Source organism: Canis lupus, chromosome 21 (assembly GCF_048164855.1).
Source record: "Canis lupus baileyi chromosome 21, mCanLup2.hap1, whole genome shotgun sequence".
NCBI classification, from domain to species: domain Eukaryota; kingdom Metazoa; phylum Chordata; class Mammalia; order Carnivora; family Canidae; genus Canis; species Canis lupus.
In genome coordinates this window covers 42,829,203-42,854,004 of record NC_132858.1, presented here as the reverse complement: position 1 = coordinate 42,854,004, position 24,802 = coordinate 42,829,203, and the positions used below count along the sequence as shown (strand labels likewise).

At 45.7% G+C, this 24,802-nt stretch overlaps 1 protein-coding gene and 2 long non-coding RNA genes across 5 annotated transcripts in view; 2 read left to right on the top strand and 1 right to left on the bottom strand.

Annotated features, from left to right (window-relative positions):
* The window catches only part of LOC140613084 (uncharacterized), a 37,363-nt gene extending 33,228 nt beyond the window's left edge, over nt 1–4,135 (top strand). Inside the window, exon 3 of the long non-coding RNA XR_012014204.1 lies at nt 2,100–4,135. This is a non-coding gene — a long non-coding RNA (uncharacterized lncRNA). The remainder of the gene's footprint in view (nt 1–2,099) is intronic.
* Nucleotides 1–19,151, bottom strand: part of PIK3CG (phosphatidylinositol-4,5-bisphosphate 3-kinase catalytic subunit gamma) — a 34,865-nt gene extending 15,714 nt beyond the window's left edge. Inside the window, exons 1-10 of one of the 3 annotated variants that reach the window (XM_072791546.1) lie at nt 19,000–19,151; nt 13,982–15,994; nt 10,936–11,001; nt 10,588–10,813; nt 9,078–9,181; nt 6,100–6,246; nt 4,272–4,362; nt 2,921–3,051; nt 1,800–1,911; nt 243–400 (exon numbers count right to left, since the gene is read on the bottom strand). In XM_072791546.1, coding sequence (XP_072647647.1) covers nt 243–400; nt 1,800–1,911; nt 2,921–3,051; nt 4,272–4,362; nt 6,100–6,246; nt 9,078–9,181; nt 10,588–10,813; nt 10,936–11,001; nt 13,982–15,982 — 3,036 coding nt within the window. In that variant the 5' untranslated portion in view covers nt 15,983–15,994; nt 19,000–19,151. Of the gene's footprint in view, nt 1–242; nt 401–1,799; nt 1,912–2,920; nt 3,052–4,271; nt 4,363–6,099; nt 6,247–9,077; nt 9,182–10,587; nt 10,814–10,935; nt 11,002–13,981; nt 15,995–18,610; nt 18,975–18,999 lie in introns of those variants that run through there. The other 2 variants (XM_072791545.1, XM_072791547.1) reach the window with 2 other exon arrangements.
* LOC140613085 (uncharacterized) lies at nt 13,072–24,233 on the top strand. Its single transcript, XR_012014205.1, has 4 exons — nt 13,072–13,999; nt 20,017–20,086; nt 21,240–21,336; nt 24,017–24,233. It is a non-coding gene; the product is annotated as an uncharacterized lncRNA (long non-coding RNA).
* The last annotated feature ends 569 nt before the right edge of the window (nt 24,234–24,802 follow it).

Sequence of the window (24,802 nt, the reverse complement as noted above, 5' to 3'; positions counted from 1 at the left end):
CAGTCCCACTGGTTACGGATGGAATGCTTTCACTTGCTGTTTGCTTTTAGGTGGGAGGTTACTGAGAAGTGGCATTTTGCACTTGGGGATGAAGTGGAGGAAATGGAAGAGGAAGGCATGGTCAAGCCAGAGAGAGTGGGCGAGACAGAAAGGCGCTCGCGGAGGGAGGCAGGAGGGCTGCTGTGCCTGGTGGGCACCATCTGGTCGGTGTTCTCAGAGGCGACTAAAAGGAGGCCAATTACCTGAAATTTCTGGAAGTGTAGGCTTGTCTTCTTTCCTGAAGTTCCCATCACAAACAGGAAGTCTGGGGTTAGCACAAATGGCACTCTCTCTTTATTAATGCCCAGGAAACTTTTGTAATTCCCAAGAATGTGTCCAAAGTCAATATGAAATAGATTTCCTTAAGAGAAGAAAATGCCTGACATCATCACACTGGCACAATCGCTTGTAACAACACTCTGGTTTGTTTATTTCCTGAAATATTTTTTAAGTTGCCTGAAAATGAGCTATCTTGGGTGAGAGAGCTATTTTTACCCTGTTTTATCAGCTTGTGATATTTTTCAGCTTAGCAGGTGTGTGTAGTAGTAACCACAAAGCACTCTTTGAACCAAGTGTGTTTTTGATATCCTTCTGGTGTTCTTTAAATGACGCCAAATGCCATTAAAAAAAATTCTCAGCTCGTCTCAGAATTATTCTTAGAAATAGAAGTCCAGACTCTCGGGCTAGTCTGTCAGCATTATGCCTGGGACTCTCTTATGCCCTTGATGTGACTCAGAATAGACGGAGGTTCACTCTGCTTGGGGGAAGGGCATTCACCGTTTACTTTTGAGTAGCACCATTGAAAAAAAACATTTTGGGGGTTGCCTGGATGGCTCAGTGGTTGAGCATCTGCCTTCGGCCCAGGGCGGGAACCCCGGGGTCCTGGGATCGAATCTGCATTGCGCTCCCCGCAGGGAGCCTGCTTCTCCCTCTGCCTGTGTCTCTGCCTCTTTCTCTGTTTGTCTCATGAATAAATAAATAAAACCTTAAAAAAAATTAAAAAAGAAGAAAACCATTTTGAATCTCCTTTGAGTCCATGTTTACCATGGGCACTATTACCACTAGGATGGCCACCATCTCTTCTTGTCTAGATAGCCTGTATCATGTGCATGGTCCATAAGCATGTGACATCTCTTGGTTCTCACACAGAGCAGCAATTTACCCCAATATGGTGCTTTTTTTTTTTTTTTTTTTTTTTTTTTTTCAGACTCCACTCTTAAATTGGTCCAAATTTCTTAGAGAAACATTTCCTGGAACTGCCACTCCCACTGTCAGGGAGGTCAGTGAACTCGTGACAAGGGGTAGGTTAGGAAGGCAGAGCATTTCAGGGCGTCTGGGAGTTCTTTTTGTCACTTCTCTGTAACATCTGACACTAGTGATCACACCTGTCCTCACCAGCTTCTGGGATGTGCCCCTATGCTAGCTTGCAGGCTGTTCTCTGGCTTTTCCTTCTGAAGTCTCATTTCTGGCATCTTCTTCCATTATTCACTCTCAGGTCCTCTCTGGGGTGATCACAGCATCTATGTCGCTGCACGGTAATGACTTCGATGTGTGCTCCCACCTTGAACTCTGTTTAAATACTACTCTGTGCCCAGGGAGGGGGAGAAGGGGAGTCAGTACTAGTTCAGTGGGGACAGTGTCATGGTGGCATGGCAATGTGAATGTGTTTAATGCCATTTGCACACTTGAAACTGGTTAAAATGGCAAATCTTGTTATATGTATTTTACCACAATAAAACAATTATAATAAATAAACTCACCTGTCTCTGTGATCATAATATTGTCATTGTGCCTGTCACCTATTCCCAGGACGAAGGTAGCCACACAGTAGCCAGCACAGGAATAAACAAATCTCTCCACAGCTGCCTGAAACTAATTAAAAAGCATCCAGATATTAGTTGTGTTCTAACCAGAAAAAGCAGCATGAATCTATGACAGCTGACTTCCACAAAGGTACCATTCTGGGAACTCTTTTCAGAGACTGAGTCGGTTGCACCTGATTTCATTTAATGTCATATCTACTAAGCGCTGACTTTCTCATTGCTCTCCTTATATTTTAGGTGAAGATTCAGTGAATCACAAGAGCAGCAGGAGGAAACAAGAGTCAAAGAGCAACAGTTCATCAAAGGGCTCATTTCCTCTCCATGCATCGCTTGCCGACAACTCCACAGAACCCATAACCATTTCTCCTTCATTGGTGAACATATGTTTTGCTTGTGACCACGTCAAGTATGCACGGGTTCACAAATCTACATGTATAACAGACTAATAAACGCTGCTAATTATATTCCCTCCCCAAAAGGCTGCTAACCATGCAAATGAGAAGTGCTAATCCTGTGCAGCAGAACTTGAAATGACAGCCAAACAGCCCAACCACGCAGCTTGTGAAGGATGCAGCATATGTACTTCTGAAGGATGGGAGAACTGACATTTGCAGCATCCATAATTCACCGTTTAGATTAGAGGGCAGTGGGTAAATGAGAAATTACTTTATGGGATGTGTCGCATTTCCCAGGTAGGAAGGGATTCATACTGGTGACTAAAGTTGTCTGCTGAATGACCAAAACAGACTATCATAAAAGGTGCCAACACATTATTTCATGGAACCAAATTTTATGCAAAGCATGCCTGATAATCAAAGGTGAAACAGATGCTCACGGCATTCTGGACAGAGCACCTCCGTTTTAGGCGGATCTGCTGTGTCACACAGGAAGGCCCTGCAACGCCCCACACCCCCCCCCAACGGCCTCACCAGTAAGGGATTTTGCCCAACGTCAGGAGGCATGACACTGGTAGATGCTTTGCAGACACGAACCCATTCTTGCTACATAAATGGCAGGCTTGGCAGGAGCCTTCAGAGCTGGGAAGCGCAGGAGCTCACCTTTTCTTCAATAGCACATTTTTCTTTGAGCCAGTGATTCAGGACTTCATCTTTGAATGCACCTGTGTTGCCCACTGTGCTTTGCTGAATTTTGGCAATTGTTGTGGCATCTTTCACGATCTCAATCATCCCTGTGGGAGGGTGTGCAGAATCTGGTGTAAATTGGGGCCTGATGCCTGACCCAGAGGACAAATGGTTGTGTGTCTTTGTTGACTGGAGGGCAGAGGGCTTTTCAACCAGGGGGGTATTTTTTTTTTCTTTTAAAGATTGTATTTATTTACTCATGAGAGACACAGAAAAAGAGAGGCAGAGACACAGGCAGAGGGAGAAGCAGGTTCCCTGCAGGGAGCCCGATGCGGGACTGATCCCAGGACCCCAGGGTCATGCCCTGAGCTGAAGGCAGATGCTCAACCACCGAGCCACCCAGGCTCAACCCTCAACCAGGGGGCTGTTTTCCAGGTTTGTGCAGTTGGTTTTCTCAGGAGGGACAGAAAGAAAAGGAGAATGAGGTGGAACTTTTGTGGGACATGCTTTCAGTGTCCCTGAGTGAAAAGAGGAAAGGTCGGGTTTGAAAGGTAATAAGGAAAAGCATTTATGCATATGTGCTGGGCAAACTGCCTTTTTCTTTTTTAATCACAGGGTCAAATGGGAGTGGTTTTATATAGTTCTCGGTTCGGAAGCTTGAATAAAAATATGTTTCGCTGAAACAAAACTGTTAAATGTCTATAAAAGTATCTAAGAGTAGAGTAGGTGCTGCACCTGGGTGGCGCAGTTAAGTGTCTGCCTTTGGCTCAGGTCATGATCCCCGGGTCCTGGGATGGAGCCCTGCATCACACTCCTGGCTCAGCGGGGAGTTGGCTTCTCCCTCTCCCTCCGCCCTTCCCCAGCTCGTGCTCTCTCTCATTCTCGGTCACACTCTCTCTGTCAAATAAATAAAATCTTTAAAACTTGTTTAAAAAAAGTAGAGTAGGTAATAGCTTCAATAATGTGAATTCTAAGATATTAAAATAAGTGACAGATCTTACCATCTATTTTTAAATGTTATTTGTGAGAGAGAAGTTTAATGTGCAGTGAAACAAGTTACAGCTTAGACGTGGAGAAGTAAAGGGGAGGGGATGAGTTCTTACTAAAATCATTGCCATGTATAGTCACAGGATTGGAATCACACATTAGTGTATTTTCGACAGATCCACATTAAATCCAGAGTCACATGCACCAGTCTTGGAACATTTCCTTCCTTTTTATTTGGGTATGTTTGTAATTTTTCTGTTATTAAATGCCTACACTGGGGGACTCATGATCCTTTAAAGCGAGCTGAGGGGGATATTCATCTCCTGAGGGAACCACATACCTATTTTGTCTCCAGTTGAAATGCAACCATATGGCAGGAGGTACAGATCCAAAGATTCTGTCTCCCAAATGGATTCCATGATTCGTAGAATCTAGACATCAGACACAAAGGCGTTTCCACGATAAATATATATTTGTTTAACGTATTTTTTCTTCTCCCTTAAAAAACAACCTGACAGTCTTATCTGGTAACACAAAATATGTAAGTTAAAGCAAACTTTCTAAGCAACACCTGTACTTTATCAGTGTGGTGCCCTAAAGTTCCCCTTCTTTGGGAGCCTCTTAATTTTGGTCTCTGAGATGTGCTCTGGGGAAGAGGATCAATGGATTTAGTGTGGGGAGAGGCTGTAGTCATGTTTCAGCTACTTAGATGTTCCATTCCAATTATGCACATTTGACCACCACACAAAAAAAATGTTCTGCTCTAACATTCTCACAGGTTTTTATCCATAAGACATTCTTGGGCTAAACCAAGGCAACACTAACACAGAAGAGAATGCTAGCTAATTTACTGAGTGCTGTCTTATGTCAATCCTTTGTGTTTACCCTATAACCTGAGTATGATTATTCCCATTTTGCATGTGGTTAGACTAAGGCTTCATGAGCTTATGTAACTTGCCCTCACCTGCCAAGCAGCATGTGTCAGCCTCGAAACAAGTAAGTACATAAAAGGCGAGTGCAAACTTCCCCTCAAAATGAGAGGAACGACACAGTGATGCTTTGCGTTTTTGAAGCTCTTGTCTTCGAATAATTCAAAGGATTCTATAGGTTTATTGGAAATGCAACAAACCTTTAAAAGGTTTGAAGGATTTCTTTTTCTTTCTTTTTAATACTTCTGGGACAATATGCATAGTATTCTTGAAGAGAGAGCAAAAGGTATTATTTCCATATCAGAAATAAGTACAAACAGGGCAGCCCGGGTGGCTTAGCGGTTTAGCGCTGCCTTCGACACAGGGCATGATCCTGGAGACCCGGGATCGATTCCCGCATCGGGCTCCCTGCATGGAGCCTGCTTCTCCCTCTGCCTCTCTCTCTCTCTCTGTGTCTCTCATAAATAAATAAATAAAATATTAAAAAAAGAAATAAGTACAAACAGAAACAGAATTGAAAACATGACCAGTTTTTAAATAAGCCACATTTAAATCAACGATATTTGCCTATTTTAAGTAAACCACACTAAAGATTAGAAATTATCTTACAAAAAAAAAAAAAAAGGAATTATCTTACTTCTCTATTGGTGAGCTAGAATATGGAGACTATTACTTTACTGGTTTGCAAAGCCAGAAATGTTAGAAAATATGGAAAGCGATTAACATTGATTACCATCCACCCTCTGTTCTAGGAAGCCATTCACTCTTGCTATTGAACTGCATGATTTCTGCAATCACCTGCCTGTTGTGCATGTGGATATATACCAAAGGGAAGTAGCTAAGGAGAGCACAGATATGTCTATTTATATGAATAAAGTGAATGCTAGGGGGCCAAATATGTCTATATTTTATGTTACCATCCTAGGAATGGGGTGACTAGAGGGGTTAGATGAGGGAGACATCTAGCTATATGGGAAGGTTGGGTGTGCATCTTCTCATGGATGGACAGAACTGGGATGCTCACTAGCTTGCACACCTAATGGTCCACAGCCAAGCTCCCCCAGTGAAAACTCTCTGGATCTTTAATCATTGTATGTGGACAGAATGGGGGGATGGGAATAGAATCAGTAGAAGGCATTTTTTTAATTTTTTTTTTAATTTTTATTTATTTATTTATTTTAGATCTAATACGGAATTCATCTATCAGGTTAACAAAAAAATTCCTTAAGGGTAGCGTACCTGTAAAATCAGCATGTCTTGGCGCAGATCATCCCCGTGTTTAAAGATGATCCCAATCGTTTCATTCGATAGGGCTGTAGGGTCAGCACATTTAAACTCAAGCCATAGGGGCTTTTTCTTGGAGGCCATCACTTTACATTTTTCAATCTGTAAGGAAACAGCCGCATGTTTCCTACACATAATGAATACATACTGTGCAGATACAAATCCTCTTGCAAAGCATTAATACAAACAGCCAGTTGGAAAATGATGTTTAATGTTTTGGGTAAAATTACAGAAAGTGTTCTTACCAAATCTGCAAATGCCCTCTGAGAGCAAGTCATACGCCTCAAAGCAAGAGTTCTCAAACTGTGTTCTGAGGAACCCTGAGAGTCTGTGGAGGTGCCCAAGAGGCAATGGCAGGTCCCATCTTCCACATACCCCACTCGTACAGGGCCCTGGTACTCCCATGTGCCCGTTAATACAGAGCAACTCCACCATTTACTCAAGCTCAACATACCCAGTAAATAAAACAAAAAGCCATACCAAAGCTGATCATAATCAAATTGCTGTAAACCAGGGTGCTAAAAAGAAAATAAAGCAGCCTGGGGGAGAAAAGACCTACATGTACAGAAATCAAAGATAAGACAGGAGACTTATCATCAGAAAATATGCAAGCCAGAAGAAAATGCTGCTGAAAGGGAGGGAAAAAAAAGGTCAACCTAGAATTCTCAATTCAGTGGAAATGTCTTTCAAAAATGAAGGTGGAATAAAGAGGTCCTCAGACAAAAGCTGAAAGAATTTCTAGCCAGAAGACTTGCAATATAAGAAATATTTGAAGGAAAATGATGCTAGATGGACACATGAACCTATACAAAGAAGTAGAGAGTCCCAAATGTCGTAATTGTGTGGCTAAGTATAAAAAAAATGTTTAATCTATTAAATCTAATCAACTTTTTAACTGTTTAAAGCAATTATTATTATTATTGGGCTTAAAACATATGTTGGAGTTAAAGGCATGGCAAAAATAGTACAAAGGATGGGAGGAGGGTAATGGAAGTATATGGGTGTAAGGTTCTTACACATATATGAAGTGGTTTATCTTCTGGATGTTACCCAGAGCATGTGATATTGATGTAAGGACATCTACCCGTTTATTTACTTATTTAAAAAGTTTGCTTGTTTATTTTAGAGTTGTGGAAGGAGGGACAGAGGGAGAGAGAGAATCCCAGGCTCCCTGCTGAGCACAGAGCCTGATGCAGGTCTCCATCTCATGAGCCGGGGATCGTGACCTGAACTGAAATCAGGTCAGGAGCTTAACAGACTGAGCCACCCAGGCACCTCAAGGATAGGTATTTGGATCAATAAAGTAGACTAGAGAATCTAGATATAGACTCATTTATATATATGAGTTGATATCTGACAAAAATGCCAAGATACTTCAACAGGAAAAGGTTAGTCTTTTCAACAGATGGTGCCAGAAAAGTTGGATATTTGATTCTTAAAAAAAAAAAAAAACACCACCACCTGATCTTTACGTCTCATCGTACACAAAAATGAACTCAAAATGGATCAAAGACTTACATGTAAGAGTGAAATCTGTGAAACTTCTAGGAAAAATATTTGTCACATTATGCAGTATTTCTCAACTTTGGCACTGTTGACATTTTGAGCTAGATCATTTATTATTGTTGGGGGGCTATCCTGTGGATTGTAGGATATTTAGCAGCATCCTTGGTCTTTACCCACTAGATGCTAGTAGCATTCTCCCAGTTGTGACAATAAAAAAATAGCTCCAGACATTAACAAATATATGTGTGTGTGTGTGCGCGCGCGCGCATGTGTTGAGGGGTGTCACACCTGGTTGAGATGTACTGGATTAAGCAAATGTTGCTTAGGACACAAAAAAACAAACTATAAAAAAAGTGGTCAGTTGGACGTAACCAAAATCAAACCCTCTGCTCTTAAATACACTACCAAGAAAATGAAAAGGCAGGCCACAGACTAGTATTTGTAAAATGTATACCTGATAAAGGATTTGTATCCAGAATATATAAGTAGCTCAAAACTAAGAAGGCAACCCACATTAAAAATGAATGAAAGATGAGAACAGAAACTTCTCAAAAGAAGATAACGAAAATAAGCACATGAGAAGATACTCAACATCATCGGAGAAATGCAAATAAAAGCCACGGTGAGATACCGCTTCACCACTGGAATGGCTAGAGTTAAAGATTGGTGACAGTAAGTGTTGACCAGGAGGTAGGACCACTGGAATTCACATACATTGCTGGTGGGAATATAAAACGGTAAGGTCACTTTGGAAAAACAGTTAGGCAGCATCTTATAAAATTAAACACGCACGTACCATGTCTCCGCTATCTGGCTGTTAAAATATTTACTTGAAAGGTAAATGGAAAACAAATCGTATATCCCCACGGGGGAATACCGCGCCGTCATAAAAAGGAGCAGACCACTGACACACAGTGACACGGGTGGATCGCAAGAGCAATAGGCTAAGGAAAAGGATCCAGATGCCACAACCACATACTATGTGATTCTACATGAAATTCTAGAAAAAGTAAAATGACATGACAGGAGCAGATCTGCTGTCTAGGCTGGGGGACGGAAGGAGCGAAGGATTAACCGCAAAGGAACGTGAAAGAACCTTTCCTGGAACACGTCTGTGGAAATGTTCTATATCCTGACTTGGTGCTGGTGATATACGTGGGTCAAAATCACATCGCACTGTACACGTAAGATGGACAAACTTTACTGTGCGTGAAGGATTCCTTAAGAAAGCTGATGTAACACGAAGCGGATGGGAGACTGCCTGGCTTTGAGGCTCTGAGTAGCTGGCAGTCAGGGAAGGCCTTGACAGGAGCCCTTGCAGGGACTTTCCAGCTTCTGTGGCTCGACACAAACATTAGCTTTGCACTAATGTGCACCAGCAGTTTCAAAACACAAAGACCGCTTGGAGATGTGAAGGTGATACCTACCACTAGTGCTCCTGCCTTCAGTCCAGGATCATACGGCACTCGAAAGCTTTCTGGGAGATTCAAATTCTGCAGGTTCTCAAGCTTTTGCTTAAGTTGTGAAATAACTGCAATTGTCAAAAGCGCACAAAAGTTACATGAGTTTGAGAAATAGCCGATATTACCTGTAACATTTCCTGAGGCCACATCTCTTTACCACGTTCTACCCATCTGGCCTGGTGTGGAGCAGGAGCACAGGGTGCAGGGTTCTGTCTTTGAGGAACCCACCATAAGAGATGGCAAGATAAGTCAGGCTTACTGTGGGGCATATGGCCGTGGATGCGTTCTACGGCAGAGCATAGAAGCTTTTGAGCCAGTCAGGTAGGGAAAGGATATTTTGAGGGTAATGCGAAGGCATGAATACTGTCATTTTCATCCCAACATGTGAAACTCTGAAATGCCATGTGGTTTGGGGAACGGACATGTAAACAACATACAAAATGCCATCCAGTGAGTGTTCTGTGTAAATGCTTTTCAAAAGAGGAAGTTAGATTACGTGGAGACAACGTGATGGCCTCAAAATTTAACTTAAAATTTAATTCAAGAGTTCTTTAGAATTCTAAATTCTAAGGCTGAAGATATAGGGTGAAAATTACTTCCTGGATAACATATTAGAGGCCAGTACAAGTGTTTCCCTTTCTTACTTACAAGGCAAATAAAAGTAAGATGATTATTACCATTCTTAATTTTTAGCAGAAAGCATTATTGGTGTATTGGAAAAGAGTTAGGAGAAAGTGGAAATTCAGAATATTTTCAAAAGTTTAAAATACTGTCTGAGTATGTTAATATATGTCCATTAGGGGCCACAGTGCTGGAGGTAGGTATACAGAAATGAATAAGAAATATCCCCTGGTTTCAAGGCACATGTAGTTTACCAGACCAGAAAGATGTGTTAATGACCATAATAAAGTATCAAAACTCAAACCTATGGGAATACAGAGAAAGAGTGATTAATTTTCCTAGGGGCAGGAGCAGGATTTCTTAGGGGTAAGAAGATCATCTTAGAAATGACTTCTGAGAGAAGGTGTATATATGTATGTGTATAAGTACACTGACATATATAAATATATATGTAAATATACACAGATTTTTTAAATTAGCTTCTCAATAAAATTACATACATTGAAAGTGAGGAAGAAGGTAAATATTTGCAAATCACTACTCTCTGCGTGCAATTATTCTTAAAGCAATGCATCTTACATTGGCATAATGCTTTTAAAATTTTTCGAAGAATTGAATGTCTCTCATCATAAATTCATCATTGGTGTGTTTACATGTATAATTCAAAAAAATATGAACCTGAGAAAGGAGAGCTTGAAATTTGCCTACTCCACTAAGTTAGAAGATGAAAGAAATCTGCTCCTGGCTCCCTTTAGGGAGGCAAGACTCGCCTTCCTGAAGGAGAGGAGTCATCACAGGGCATCTGGAGAGCAAGGCCTTTGGGAAGCGAACCAAGAAAATACAGCCACTGTACCTTGGGAACTGACATCGTATTTTTCAGCAGAGAGCGATTTGATATCAATGGTGACCTTCTGTAGCATCTCAATCACTTGAACTTGTTGAGTGAAGTCGTGCAGCATGGCAGTGCCGCAGCCCCTTAGATAGGCTTCCAGAAGCACGGCAAACCTCTGCTGATAGTGCCTGGACTGGGCTATCTCGCTTCTCAAGAACCAAAACAAGAAATGACCAATTCTTTTGTTCTGGGGGGGCGGGTTGGGGGGAAGGAGAAGAAGAAGGGTGAAATCATGGTGACTAATGCTCTGTCAGTCAATTCTTGCTAACTGCTAGAATGTCACACTGTCACCAAAGTGTAAGTACTTACTCTTAAGCCACGCTTCAGCAGAAATCTGGCGAGGGCGCTGTCATGGTATGGTTCAAATTTCACAGCCTGAAAGGAAGAACATGTGGGCGCTTTGTAGGGTTGCATTTTGTGTTGGTTAATCAGGAAAAGGGAAATGGGTTTTATTGGGTCTTTTTCTGGCTGGGGTGAGGAGAATCTTACCAGCCACTTAAGTCCACTTAAGTCCACCCTTTGTCTTCGAGGACCCTTTGGGCCAGAGTGAACCGCTTGCTTAAGGACTGGGATTAGAAGCCAGAACTCTTGACGCACCGTTATGTGCTTTTGATAACTTCAAAGGTGAAGCGGTAAGGCTTTAGCTCCCATTAAGGACTTACTTGATTTATTGGAAGGACACAGGGGACACACGGGGGTGGCCATAACAAAATCTACAAAAGCGGAATGTTGAAGAGGTTGTTGGAAAGAAAATGGACAGTGGAGATAAGAGTACACGTAAGGAAAAAAATATTTGTTAGATGTGAAGATCCTAAAGATCCCATGGCTCCCCTTTTGCTCAGGATGCGTGTTGGGCATCTCGCTGGCAGGTCACTGAGCTGCCTCAGGGGCCCTTACGCCCAGGCCTGGACCATCCCCACTGAGCGATTACTACCCCCTGCCCTGCTGCCGTGTATACAGAGCTTTTTGTCTGAAGAGTCTCTGATTTTAGATGCTCCTTTGGGTTTTGTAGTTTTCATATCACTTGGCTATCTCAGGGATACTGACTTGGGTGGCAGACAGCTCCATGACTGAAGAAAAGGCACTGATAAAATGTAAAAAAATAACTAAGAATGGTGGGTGTATGAATATCTGTTGTAACATTGTAACAATGTACATGTATCTGTTGTAACATTGCTCTGTCTTTGCAGTAAGTCTGCTAACAGCCACAAGACTGGCAAGTAAGAGGCATACAAAGTTATAGGGTGGATGTCACGTGTGTGCGTAAAGAGAGGCTTAAAATGAAAGGACTTAGAGCATATTCCTTTTATAAATAGAAATGGCCTATCTTCCCCCTCCTCCCAAAGACCCAAAGAAATTCCCATTCCACTTTATGTTTTCCGGCCCATGAGCTTCTTGGTACAATTTCCAGTTCTAACTCTGGTCTTCCAGTTGGGAAATGATTAGTACTGATATGATACTATGTCATTTATCCTCATGCTGTCAGAGGTGCTTCAGATGCTTGTGTGCCTGCAGCCGCCAGGAAGGTCTGAATTCTGAGAATGTGGTTATTAAGCCACGGTACTAACTTCAGAATCAGTTGTAAGTTTCTAGATCGAACGTGAGTCTTTTTGACCTTATTCGTGTTTCACTTCTATAAACACAGTGCAGATCTCAGCCAGGAGACCATTTTAATCAGGAATGAGTCATTCAGCCATAGCTGAAAACGTCCCAAGTAGTTTTACAAATGACGGCTCTTTTTCAAATTTATGACCACAAACGCAATGTTAGTATTACTTACTGACCTCTTTCGTTTAAAACATTTCCAAGAAGAACCCTATTTGCTTTCCAATTCTGCAGAATTCACTTGTGAGACTGAGAATGAAAAAAAGAATTCATCGGTGAATTAAATTTCATTAATTGTCCTTTGTGTTATGTCAGTATCTATCCTGGTGGGCAGAGAAAATAAATATGAGGTACAGTGAATAGATGAAGACGAAGGTCGAGTGTAATGTTTCAAGTATCTGCCTGATGAGAAGGTGAAGATTCAGAGTTAAGGGTGAGAATATCCAAAATGCTCATCAGAAAACTCTGAGGCCTTCCTCTAACGATAGATCATGATTTGACAGTTTAGTGTCTGACACTTAGCCTAAGTCCTAAAGATGTCAGATCAAATGTCACTTACTCAGAACCGTCCCTGGTTTCTTCCAGCTAAATGAAGTATCCCCAGGACCCCTGCCAATTGTTTTCATAATACTCTGCAGTTTCTCCCAAAGCATGTGCACAATTTGTTATTAAATATCTGTTTGCAAGTGTATGCACTCACTGTCAATCTTCTCCATGGCACCACAAGCTATGGGGGGCGGGGGGGGGGGCAGAGACGGGCTCTGTTGTGAACACTGCTCTATATCTAGCATCTAGAAAGGGGTTGGGGGGGGAAGCGCTCAGTACGTGTTGTTGAATTAATGAAGGGACATGTCTGCGCTCTAAAATAAACATTTCTCTTCCAATTCCTTTACTTCCTCTTCCTTGGTAAGCAGCACAATACGATCTGGGAACTGCTGTGGTGTGCAGAACTGTGCCCCTTTTTTCTTCAACTTCCTAGGTAAACCTTAGGCAAATCACTTGGCCCCTCTGGACCACAGGCAAAGAAAGGCGTGAGAACCAGAGTGGAAATCCTGGACCGGACCTGTCCAAAGAGAGGGGCTTTCGAGGCGCCACCCCAGACACGACGTGTTATCCTACGGATTGTGATAAGCGTGATCAGAGAGGGTGACCTTTGCTCTCCAGGATACACTATCCTGACCCTGGAGTGATGCAGGATATTGGAGGCGGTGAAAAGAGCAGGGCCTGGAGGCAGACCTCCTGGGGTTGGTTTCTGCTCTGATGCTTTCAAAGTATGTGACCTGGAGCACGTTACTTAGACTCTCCGGGGCTCTGTTTCCTTGCACATAACACGCAAACGTTAATTTGACCTCCCTCATAGTTGTTGGGAGAGTTCAGTGTGAGAATACAGGAAAAACACGCAAATGACTTGGAGCCTTGGAGTCTGGGCACAAGGGAGGTACAATAAATCGCATCTGTCTCTCACTCGGTAAATGAGAACAAGGTTCTCCTGTGGGGCCAGTTTGCCTAAAAAGCAAAATTACTTAGGTCTTCAAAATGCTTACTGGCAACCCCTCCAAGTGAGTAAAAAAAAAAAAAAAAAAAGTCAATGGGACAGTTTACTACCTTTTGTGACGTCGCTTCATCAGGTCTGTGACTGATTGTGACACTGCGGACAAAGGGCATTTGGCAACTGAGTGGGGTGCGCCCGTGTACATGCAAATAAACCCTCTGAGGAGAGTGCTCCGGGGAGCACGCCAGCATCCCCTACCTGGACCAGCTGCAGCAGGTAATGCAGGACATCATCGTCCTCCAAGCTCTCCAGTTTCTGAACTGCGATGGCTCTGACGTTCTCATCAGAAAAGTTGCAGTCCAGGAGTTGCATGGTTAAGCCCACGTCCAAAGCGCTTTGGTCCCAGACCTCCCGTCTGGCCAACAGCTGGTATGTTTTGGCCACGATCTCTTGCTGTCCCCATTTTACGGAGCTAAACAGCTTAGGATAGGCCTTTGGATGCTTGAGACTTTCGTATCGAAAATGCCAGAGCAATTCCTTGTCCTCGGCCGTGAGAGGGTTAAGGGGATCCGTGGCTATGATCGCCTCCAGCTGCTTGCGAAGCTGGTTGGGCATTTCTGCTCGAACCCGGTCCCCTTCGGGGTCAGGGGTGGGCCGATGCTTGGGCAAGGCTATGGGGTGACAGTAATTGTCCAGAAGAATGGAGATGGACATGGAGTTCTCCTTGTCGGGGTTGGTGGCCGACGTGAGCTTGTCGGCGTTGAAGCTGCCCTGGTCCTCGCCCTTTCCGGAGATCTGCCACATGTGGAGCACGTACTCCCCGCGGCGCAGCAGGAAGCGGTGGTCTATCAGCAGCAGGTTCACGTAGTAGAGGAGCTGGGCTTTGCCCCTGGCCTCGGACCCGGCGCCGGGCGCGTCGGCCGAGGCCTTGGCGGACAGCGTGGGGGCCTTGCTGCAGTAGACCTGCAGGTTCAGGAGGGCCCCTCGCGGCAGGTCCTTGATCTTGATGCTGAACTCCAGCCACACGTTCCAGAGCACCTCCTCCGTGAAGAGCTTGGGGCTGGTTCTCCTCTGGCAGAGGACCTGCTGCCCGTGCTGGATGTTGGCCTCCACGAAGACGGTGAGGTCGGCGTTGCGGGGCAGCACGGGGATGTCGATGCCTCGGATTTTGACCCTGAACCTGCGGTCGCAGTCCCACAGGGACACGGTGAACACGCTCTCGTGGTCCTTGCCGTGGATGGTGAGCTGCTCGTGGTAGCCGGTGACCCCCGTGCAGTCATCCACGAGCGGCCACTCCTCCTTCCTCACCTCGTCCAGGGCCGGGTCCGGAGGCGCGTCGAGCACCAGGTGGATCTCCTCTCCGTTCTTGAGGCACTGCCTCACCCACTGGAAGTTCTGGAGGGGCGTGTCCCCCACCAGGTACTCGTCGCGGCCGCACACGCGCAGCACGAAGTCCCGCTCGCTCTGGCCCTCGGGGATGCCCATCAGGGCCTTCTTCTTGGCCATCTTGGCGAAGAAGCTCCGGAGGATGGCGCCCGGGGTGTCGTCGGCCGACACCTTGACCGTCTGGCTGGTGGTGCCGCGGTGGATGACGATGAAGACGCAGTTGTTGGGGATCCTCTTCCGCAGGTAGTCGGGCAGGGGCTTGGACGTCACCCACGGGTGCATGGCGTAGAGCTCGGGGTCGCGGCCGGCCACCTCCAGCATGCGCGGCGTGACCAGGCGGCGGCGCGTGAACTCGAGCTCGTTGTCGTGCACGTTGCTGAGGTCGGTGACGTCGTAGCCGATGAGCGCCGTGAGCTGCCGCTGGAAGGCGAGCGTGGCGGCCGAGGGCGCGCGCCGCTGCACCACGTGGATCTGGCCGGGGCTCCGGTGCAGCAGCTGCCAGTAGCGCAGGCAGTCGAGCGTCTGCACCACCTGGTACCGGTCGTAGATCTCGTACCACTGGCCCTTCTTCTGGTAGAGCAGCACGAAGTGGTCGGGCCCGAGGCGCTGGTAGAAGTCGGCCGCCGCGCTCGTCTCCAGCGCGCGCAGCCACACCTGCGCCTTCATCTGCTCCACGTTGCCGTGGCCCGCCACGTGCAGCAGCGCCGTCTCGGGGGCCTTGCTGCTGCGCTGGCTGGTGGGCAGCACGAACTCGATGGGGATGAGCTCCATGGACGGCAGGCCGGCCGCCGGGCCGCGCGCCTTCATCCTCCGGCGCCGGCGGCGGTGGTCCTCCCTCAGCACCACCCGCGGCTCACGGCCCTGCGGCTCCATGGCCCGCGCCACCTGCGGGCGACAGCAAGGGCTGCGTCACGCGGGGCTCGGCGCTGGCGCCTGCCCCGGGGCGGGAGAGAGCCCGGAGGGGGGCACGCGGGTGGGGGTGGGGGTGGGGTGGGGAGCGGGGCCCACGAGGGCTGGTCCCGGGGTGGGAGCGGGGTACGGGGGGGGGTCGGGAGCGGGGTACCCGGGGATGGGGAGCGGGGCCCACTAGGACTGATCCCGGGGGGTCGGGAGCGGGGTACCGGGGGGTCGGGAATGGGGGCCCATGAGGGCTGATCCCGGAGAGATGGGTATGGGGTACTGGAGGGTCGGGAGCGGGGAACCGGGGGGTCAGGAATGGGGGCCCACGAGAGCTGATCCCGCTGCTCAGTGTCTGGGTGCCTTGAGCTGTTGAAGTAATCTCAGCACCTGTCCCCCCCCGCCCCCCCTCCAGGGGTCAGCCGGGGTTAGGAAAACCTCAGAGGGTGGAGGTGAGGCTCAAATAAAGTAATATCCTTGTTCGGTATGGGCGACAGGTATATGGGGGGTCATTCATCATATCCCTTCATTATATCTGAAGGTTTGATTTTTTTAAAAAAAGATTATATTTATTTATTCATGAGAGACAGAGAAAGAGAGAGAGAAAGAGGCAGAGACACAGGCAGAGGGAGAAGCAGGCTCCACGCAAGGAGCCCGATGTGGGACTCGATCCCGGATCCTGGGATCACGCCCTGGGCAGAAGGCAGGCGCTCAACTGCTGAGCCACCCAGGCATCTCTAAAGGCTTAATTAAAGAGAGAGAGAGAGAGAGAGAGAGAGAGATGTGAAGCACTCATCTCTACAGTCCCTAACGGGTTATAATGGCTTAAAGTTGGTCATCGTTCTTCAGCACACTGGAATGAATAAATGAGCAAGATCATGCAGTTAAAGGACAGAGTTCCAATCTACAAGTTGCACCATGAGATGTTGAAACCACCCCACTTTGAAAAACAGGCCTTCGACTTGTTTCATCTTTGTTCAGTCTTACACTTCTCCTTGGGACCCAGACACCTCACCCAACCACGCTTCACATTCTCGATTTTTCAAACTGTCTGGATCAGGTTTCTCCTCCCTAGCCAACTTCCTGTCTTTTCTTTTCTTTTTTTTTTTAAGGATTTTATTATTTATTCATGAGAGACTCAGAGAGAGAGGCAGAGACACAGGCAGAGGGAGAAGCAGGCTCCTTGTGGGGAGCCTGATGCAGGACTCAATCCCAGGACCCCGGGATCACAACCTGGGCCGAAGACAGACACTCAACCACTGAGCCACCCAGGTGCCCCCTCTTTTCATTTTTTCCTTTCTGGTTAGGAAAGGTAGTAATTTCATTTGATAATATTTAAAAAATGCCACAGTCGGTGAAGCTGCAAGCAAGAACATTGGCAGATATTTACGTTTTGGGATTGTGAAATGTGTACACATTCCGGCTGTCGTTGCCACATTAAGGCAGTATCTTAGAGGAGTCCCCCTGGGCTGTACTCTTCTAGTATGAACATTCAGATATTTTTGACTTTGCACCAATTCATTCTATCTGCTCTGCCTTCGGTAGTGGAGAAGCCACAGGATGGAAGGAAGGATTTCTGGACTCCAGAGACCTGCTATTTGGACCCAATCGATTATTTAACTTCTTTTTTTTTGCCCTCATATTTTTCATCTCTATAATGAGAATTCATAACTGTATTCTCATCAGCTCACTCTTTCCTCAAATCTTTAATAAGTACCTACCCTTCATAGAGCAGTTCAGTTAAAATGTGACAGGATGCCATAGGAAACCCTTCAAATAAATACTAAAAATATTAAAATTGAAATACAAACGAGGCGCTTTAATATTTAGTCTCAGTACATGGTAAGATATATTCTAAAGAAGAACCAAACCTTGATATAAAAATAAACGTTTCAGGGATCCCTGGGTGGCGCAGTGGTTTGGCGCCTGCCTTTGGCCCAGGGCGCGATCCTTGAGACCCGGGATCAAATCCCCCATCGGGCTCCCGGTGCATGGAGCCTGCTTCTCCCTCTGCCTATGTCTTTGCCTCTCTCTCTCTCTCTCTCTCTCTCTCTCTCTCTGTGACTATCATAAATAAATAAATAAATAAATAAAAATAAAAAAAATATATTAAAAAAAATAAACGTTTCAGAGGCTATCATTTACTCTCTGAAATGACTAATGTTAGCGAGACTCATGACTACTTATTTCCTTAATAGCAGACCATTTGATATACACCAAAAGGGAGAGTTTGATTAAAAGATAAGAAAGACAAGTTTCATTAGATCCAAACTTCCATTCGAATCTTGACCTAAACTTACTTTTAAAGTCAATATTCCCTCTCTTAAAATGTTATGAAGTTGTATTTAGTAAAGACATGAAATCAACTGTCCCAAAGGACTCTCCCCTGCAGCTGTTAATTCACTGTTTGGTCTGTGGCTACACTGTAGAATAACTGCCAAAGAAGAGAACTGTAAGATGCATTTATATTGACACCAAGTTGGACTAAAATAGGTCCAAGTTTAGGCAAAGTACAAGTACACAGCAACAACTTCTGCCTCAGTGATCCCAAGCCATCTCCCAAGCTACAAGACGCAGAAGAAAACGGACCGGCTAAATACTCACTGCTTTCCTTCATGGCCGTGCCTAAGCAGCTCTCTCCTCTTAAGAGAAGGCGTCAGGAACACTGGTAAGCCCAATAAGCACTAAACATGCATTTGGAAGAAGGTGAAGCCGGGCTGGCATAAGCTCCTGTGCCCTCCCTCTTCCTCCCAAACAAAAACAAAAACAAAAAGGACAGATGCACCTGCAGAGCTTTTGCCGGGGCCTTGTGGATATCCACACGTATGGGCTGCACTAGACAATGAAACGGAGACATTCAGTGGTGGTTATCATCTCAAGAAGCAACAACCATTCCAGATAAAAATATTCTAGCTGAGACGGAAGTGTCACTATTTCGAGTCAGACCCAACAAAGGGGATAAAAAAAAAAAAAAAAATAGAAGGAAGTAATACCTGATAAAGCAGCGGAGGTGATGATGCTGAAGGATCATTTGTTTAATTTTTGAAAACAAAACAAATTCGAATCTACCCAGTGTAGCCTCTAAACTCTTCCGCTTTTCTGGGTCTCCCTTCGTATCCAGATGCAGAGGAAGTGTTGCAGTTACCAGGAAGGAAGTTTTAACCAAGTTGATTATACGTGTGATTGCTCATTTTAAAAGTGTCAGAAATGCATTTCCTGTTATAGCACAGAGTGAAGCACCAGAGTGAAGTGTTTACCATATATATATTCTGCTCTTTGAGTGAACTTTTTTAAAAGGGGAGAGACTGAAACAAATTAAAATACACATTCGTAAGACATAAACACACGAGACGTACTTTTTCTAGGCTAGTTCTTAGAAGAAAAGGCCTAACAACCACAATATTAGAGAAACATCCTGGTAGGAAGATTTCAAGAGGCAAATGAAACCCATTAATTCTGCAAAACTCATTTAATTAATTAATTAATTAATTAATCTTTCTTCGTGGGAATTCAAATGCACCCTTGTTCAAATGCTGTAACTGAGGGATGGAAGGAGAGAAACCTAGTGATCCAGGGGCCTGAGTTACCAAGCTGAACATTTTCAAAGACGAGGTCTGGGAGCTTGCTTCCTTACCTTGTTGAGACATTTCTCTATATTTTCAGAGCGTTCAGGGTCTGAGATATCACTGTTGTGTGTGTGTGTGTGTGTGCGTGCACGAGGGTGCACCCATGAGTGCTGTAGGGTGAGACTTACTGTGAGCAGTGATCGGCTGCAGAAAAAAATAGAAGGTTCCTCAGTGTCATGGGAAAATTGTAGCTCTGAGCACTGTCACACCATGAGATAGTCACTGAGAGATGGCTCCTTAGTCCCATGGGGGTAGAGAATCCATTGAAAAGCCATCCTAAATAACGTTTAGAGCAGTTCGGTATTTTCCAGGTGACCTCAATTCCTTCTAGAACCCCCAAGCCCACTCAGATCCTGAGCCAGTTCCTCTCTTCTTCATCCTCAGGGTTTCCCATATGGGGGTTCATCCCCAGTCTGGGCTCTCATGGACTCCAGCTGAGCCCCAGGAACAACAGGTAGGATGGCGCTAGCCTCACAGCTTTCTTGGACACATATAATTGAGAGATTCTCTGCGTTACTTTGACATCAAGATAAATCGTTGTTGATCTGATCTATCTCATTTCACAAAGATCCTCTGGGTCTTAGCTTTCTGCAAAAAGTTTCTTTTCTTCCTTTTTAAAGGAAGATTTTATTAATTTATTTATGAGAGACACAGAGAGAGAGGCAGAGACACAGGCAGAGGGAGAAGCAGGCTCCCTTTCGGGGGAGCTGGATGTGGGACTCGATCCCAGGACTCCAGGATCATGCCCTGAGCCAAAGGCAGATGCTCAACCACTAAGGCACCCAGGTGCCCCACTGCAAATAGTTTCTATCAGTAGTCAAATAGTACCTATAGTCGTTGACAGCAGTAGGTAAATCATTTGATTCAGACTGCCTTCCAAATACTTGGAAGGGCCTCATCAGCTTCCCAAGGTATATTCCTTCGTAGGAAGAGTCCCTTAGGAGGCTGGCAGATTTAGAAGTGTCAGAGTTGGCGCTCTTGGTTGATTCTGAATGAGGGCCCAAGGAACCGTGCTGGAGGAGCTTGCCAAGCTGTGCTTCACCCAGAGTGTGGAAGGGGAGGCTAGTGGGGGGAGGTGAGCTGGCCACAGAGGGACCACGAGCTTGGTTCACTCTGTTCCCAGACCATTGAACAGATTTCTCCATAGCCCTGGCTCATTCACACTCAGGGGGCCACATCCCAACCTGGTATCTCCCCCCTGCCACGTTATTCCAAAATGCTAGATGCTGGCTTTCGGGTCTCCTTGCCACTGAAAGAACCGCTCAGCTAAGTCCTATTATGCAAATATTGTCTGTTCTATGACTAAACTTGCAAACAGTTCAGGCTTTATTGGTGGTTTGAGATTAAAAATACCCTGCCCTTCCCCAAATCCTAATATAGCCACTAAAATTTGACTATATGTCATATGCGTTCCAAGGCAGAAGTCATGGTCAATGTCTCCTTCCTTTCGGTGGATACTTCCTCCTTGCAGAGGAATCATTTACTAGTTAGGGCCTCTTTCATCCTCAGAAAACCCCTAGGCTTCATCATTAACCTACTTTTTTGGTATGTGTCTCTTTTCATCTTTCTCTCCCCTGTGATTCTCCTGTGAATCTCCATGCATCTAGCACCATGTTTTACAGACAGTCGACATACATGACCTTCTGTATGTCACTTCCAAGCATCGCAGGAATGACAAGCAAGAAGAGCTGAGACAATAACACAGTAAGATCGATCAGTGGTCAATAAAATAGATTGAGACATGCAGTATGATAGTATGTATAGGTCAGATTGTTTAAGTACATTATATCATGTTTGTTATAAAAATACAACATTTTGAGAGAGGGGGTCACCTTGGGTGGGATTTTAAAAAAATTTTAATATGCAGAGGGAGGCCTAGGATTTAAGGGAGGAGGAGGAGTCATAGGGAAAGGTTTCTAAGCCTTAGAGTATCTGGGGGACAGTGAACAGATCCGTTTGCGGAAATGGAGGGATTATGAAAGACAGCAGTGGGAGGTACGGAGGTTCGGGAAAGACACGGGAAGACTGGCATGTGCTTCCCAAACTTATTTCATGTCCCAGCACATGTGAATAGCAACAACATTTGTATGGTGCACTGGGTACGATGGACTGAATATTCCTGTCCAACCCTCCAATTCATACATGGAAATCTTATCCTCTAATGTAGCAGTATTAGGTGGGGACTTTGAGGATCTGTGTCTTTGTAAAAGGAACCCCACACAGCTCTCTGGCCCTCTTTCTGCCATGTGAAGGCACAAGAGAATATGGCAACCTGGAAGAGGGCCCTCACTAGAACCTGACCCTCAGGTACCCTGATCTTGGACACCTAGCGAGAAATACATGTCGGTTGTTTATAAGCCACCCCGTCTACAGTATTTTGTTATAGCAGCTCAAAGTGACTATGTCACTAAGGTCAAGCCAAGAGGCTCCTCAAAGCACAAGACAATGCCTGCCTCCCAAGGCCCTAAACCCTTTTGGGGCACACTCTTTGGCAAGCTCTGTGGTTGGTGGTGGTTGTTCCTGGTCGGGGCAGCTATCTGATGTAGACATGTGGGTATCTCTTTGGCTTGAGAAAGCACTAGAATCCATCTTTTCACATTTTTTAGTGTAGCCTCAGATGGCAGATACAATGTGAACAAAACTGCAAAAAGTCATTTTAACCCAGCAATGGACCTTACTTTTATACCTTGCTTTGATGTCTGGGCACATGTACGAATCTTTGTGAAGCTTTTTGGTCCATATCTGGTAAGATGAAAGAGAAGCATCCTGGTATTGTAGAAACACTAGCAGTCATGAGACCTAGATTTATTTCTGCTTATTCTCTGGGCCTAATATTTGCCAATCCATCTCTCTCACCTTCCTAATCTACCAAAAGGACAACCCCCACCCTCATAGGAAGTTGTAGTCAAGTTTCATGTTTCAATGGAACATAAACTTATTTGACTAAAAACCATCCAAGACATCATGTTGGATGTTCTGGAGGACATATGATTCCAAGTGTCACTCAACCAACACGACATACAGAGGAAGAAGAGGTCTGTGCCCTTCTGCATTTCTTTTTCCGAGAGAGAACTTTCCCAGAAGCTTCCTGGGTTCCCTCTTGTCTCTGGCCAGAATTGTGGCAAGTGCCCACCTACCCCTCAGCCAATCACTGAGAAAGGGGATAGAATTTCCATGAGTGGTTTAAACGAATCAGGATTTTCTCTGCTGAGTGCCTGGATGGCAGAGAAATGTGGACACCACAACAAAATGTCAGAGCTCTGAGAGCAAGGACAGAGGGACACTGGGGAGGGCAGCAGGAGAGTTTGTCACAGCCTTGAATGCTATGAGGGAGGTAGGCTATTATCATGCCACATGGGTAGAGGGGAGCCCCTCCAGGTTTAGAGAGAAGAAGCTACAGGAAATCATCACCGTCAACACAACACAACCGCAAGGATCTACAGCCCGGTCGAGTTGCCTGTGGGGCGTTGGCATGTATTTTCCTTTCTTATTAGCAGAAATTGGCCATTGAGAGCACTTTTGCTGATACAGCTTAGTAAGCACTTCACAAATCTCTAGGGAAGATTTTTCTGTAAATTGAGTTTTAGAAATCCCAATTCCTTAGCATGATGTACCAGACCATTTGTGATCTGTCCCTTTTGTTCTACCCTTAACTTGATGCCTTATTTTCTAAATCACCCCCTCATTAGAGTTCAACTCTTTCTGCTCTCCCACTTGCTGTGCTTCGCATGCTGCTCACGCTGCTCCATCTCCTCCCCTTAGTCTTTTCTCCTCTCTCCTTCCCCCATTTCCTAACCCCCTCAGCCATTCAAGCAACTCCTCTTCTTCAACACTCCATTTGCCTAACCCCCTTGGGCAGGGCTTTCTGGTTTCTGGAGAGCATGGGGTGAGGAAGGCTTTTCTTCACATTGGTAACTACCCCAAGAATAACACCAAAACCAAACCCTCCCATAGCACGTTCTATGGGACTTAGGTTGTTCTGAGCGCTTTATTTTTTTGTATTTATTTATTTTTGAGTGCTTTAATACATTAATTTATTTCATCCTCATAGCATGCCAAGGAGGGGCACAACTCTTACCCCACTCACAGATCATGAAAACGGTGCACAGACAACGTTAAGTGGCTTGCCCCAGGTCCCAAGCTGGCAAGGGGCAGCTGTCACGGTGCTTCTCCAGGCGAGGGTAGCTGTTTTACTGGGCTGCCTCCTCGGTGAGACTGTGAGTTCTTGGGGACAGTGACTGCTCTGCTCATCACTGAATTCCCCCGGGGCCTCACACAGTGCTTGGCACATACAAAGCCAGGGCCTTGATAAATAGTTGCGGGATGGATAGCTTGTATAGAATATCTCTGTTTTGGAAATGAGTGGGCTCTCTTGCATTTGCAGGAAGCAAGGGGAATATTGGGTGATACTCCTGACGGAAACTGAAACCCAGGCATCCTCTCCCTGCCCTCTAACTATGTAACCCAAAGCCCTGCAATTTGCCTCCTTTGGAAACTTCAGAACAAGAAATTCAGGGAGGAAAATAGCGTGCAGAGTGTGGAAGGTGGGAAGAAACCCAGCTGAACATCATAAGGAACTATAATGCTTTAGAAACATTCCCTTGGGGCCCCCCCAGGTGGCCCAGTGGCTTTGGCTCAGGTCGTGGTCCCTGGGTCCTGGGATGGATACTGCACCCGGCTCCCCACAGGGAGCCTGCTTCTCCCTCTGCCTGTGTCTCTGCCCCCCCCACCCCCGTTTCTCATGCATGAATAAATAAAATCTTAAAAAAAAGAAAAAGAAACATCCCCTTTTTAGCCCCTCTGCTGGATCCCATTTATTAATCCTTTTTGTTGTTCCCTGAATAAAAGGAACTGAAATAGAAGACCCCAAACAGCCTGCACCACCCATCCCTGTAAACACACCGTGGATGCCCAGTCGCAGCCCTGGGCCTCTGCCTTCAGGATTCGCTGGAGACTTTCTAGAATCCTTATCAACTCCCTGCACGCCCACCTACCACCTCGTCACATGCCCGTCTCTATCTCACGGTCCGAGGTCCCGACTGAGACAAAGCTGGCAGCAGGAGTGACGCTTGCAAACCCAGGCCGGTTCGTGGGTTCCCTGTCCCCGGGCATAGCGGAGACTCGGTGGACAGGCCCGAGGGAGCCGAGGGAGCCGCTCCCAGGGTGACAG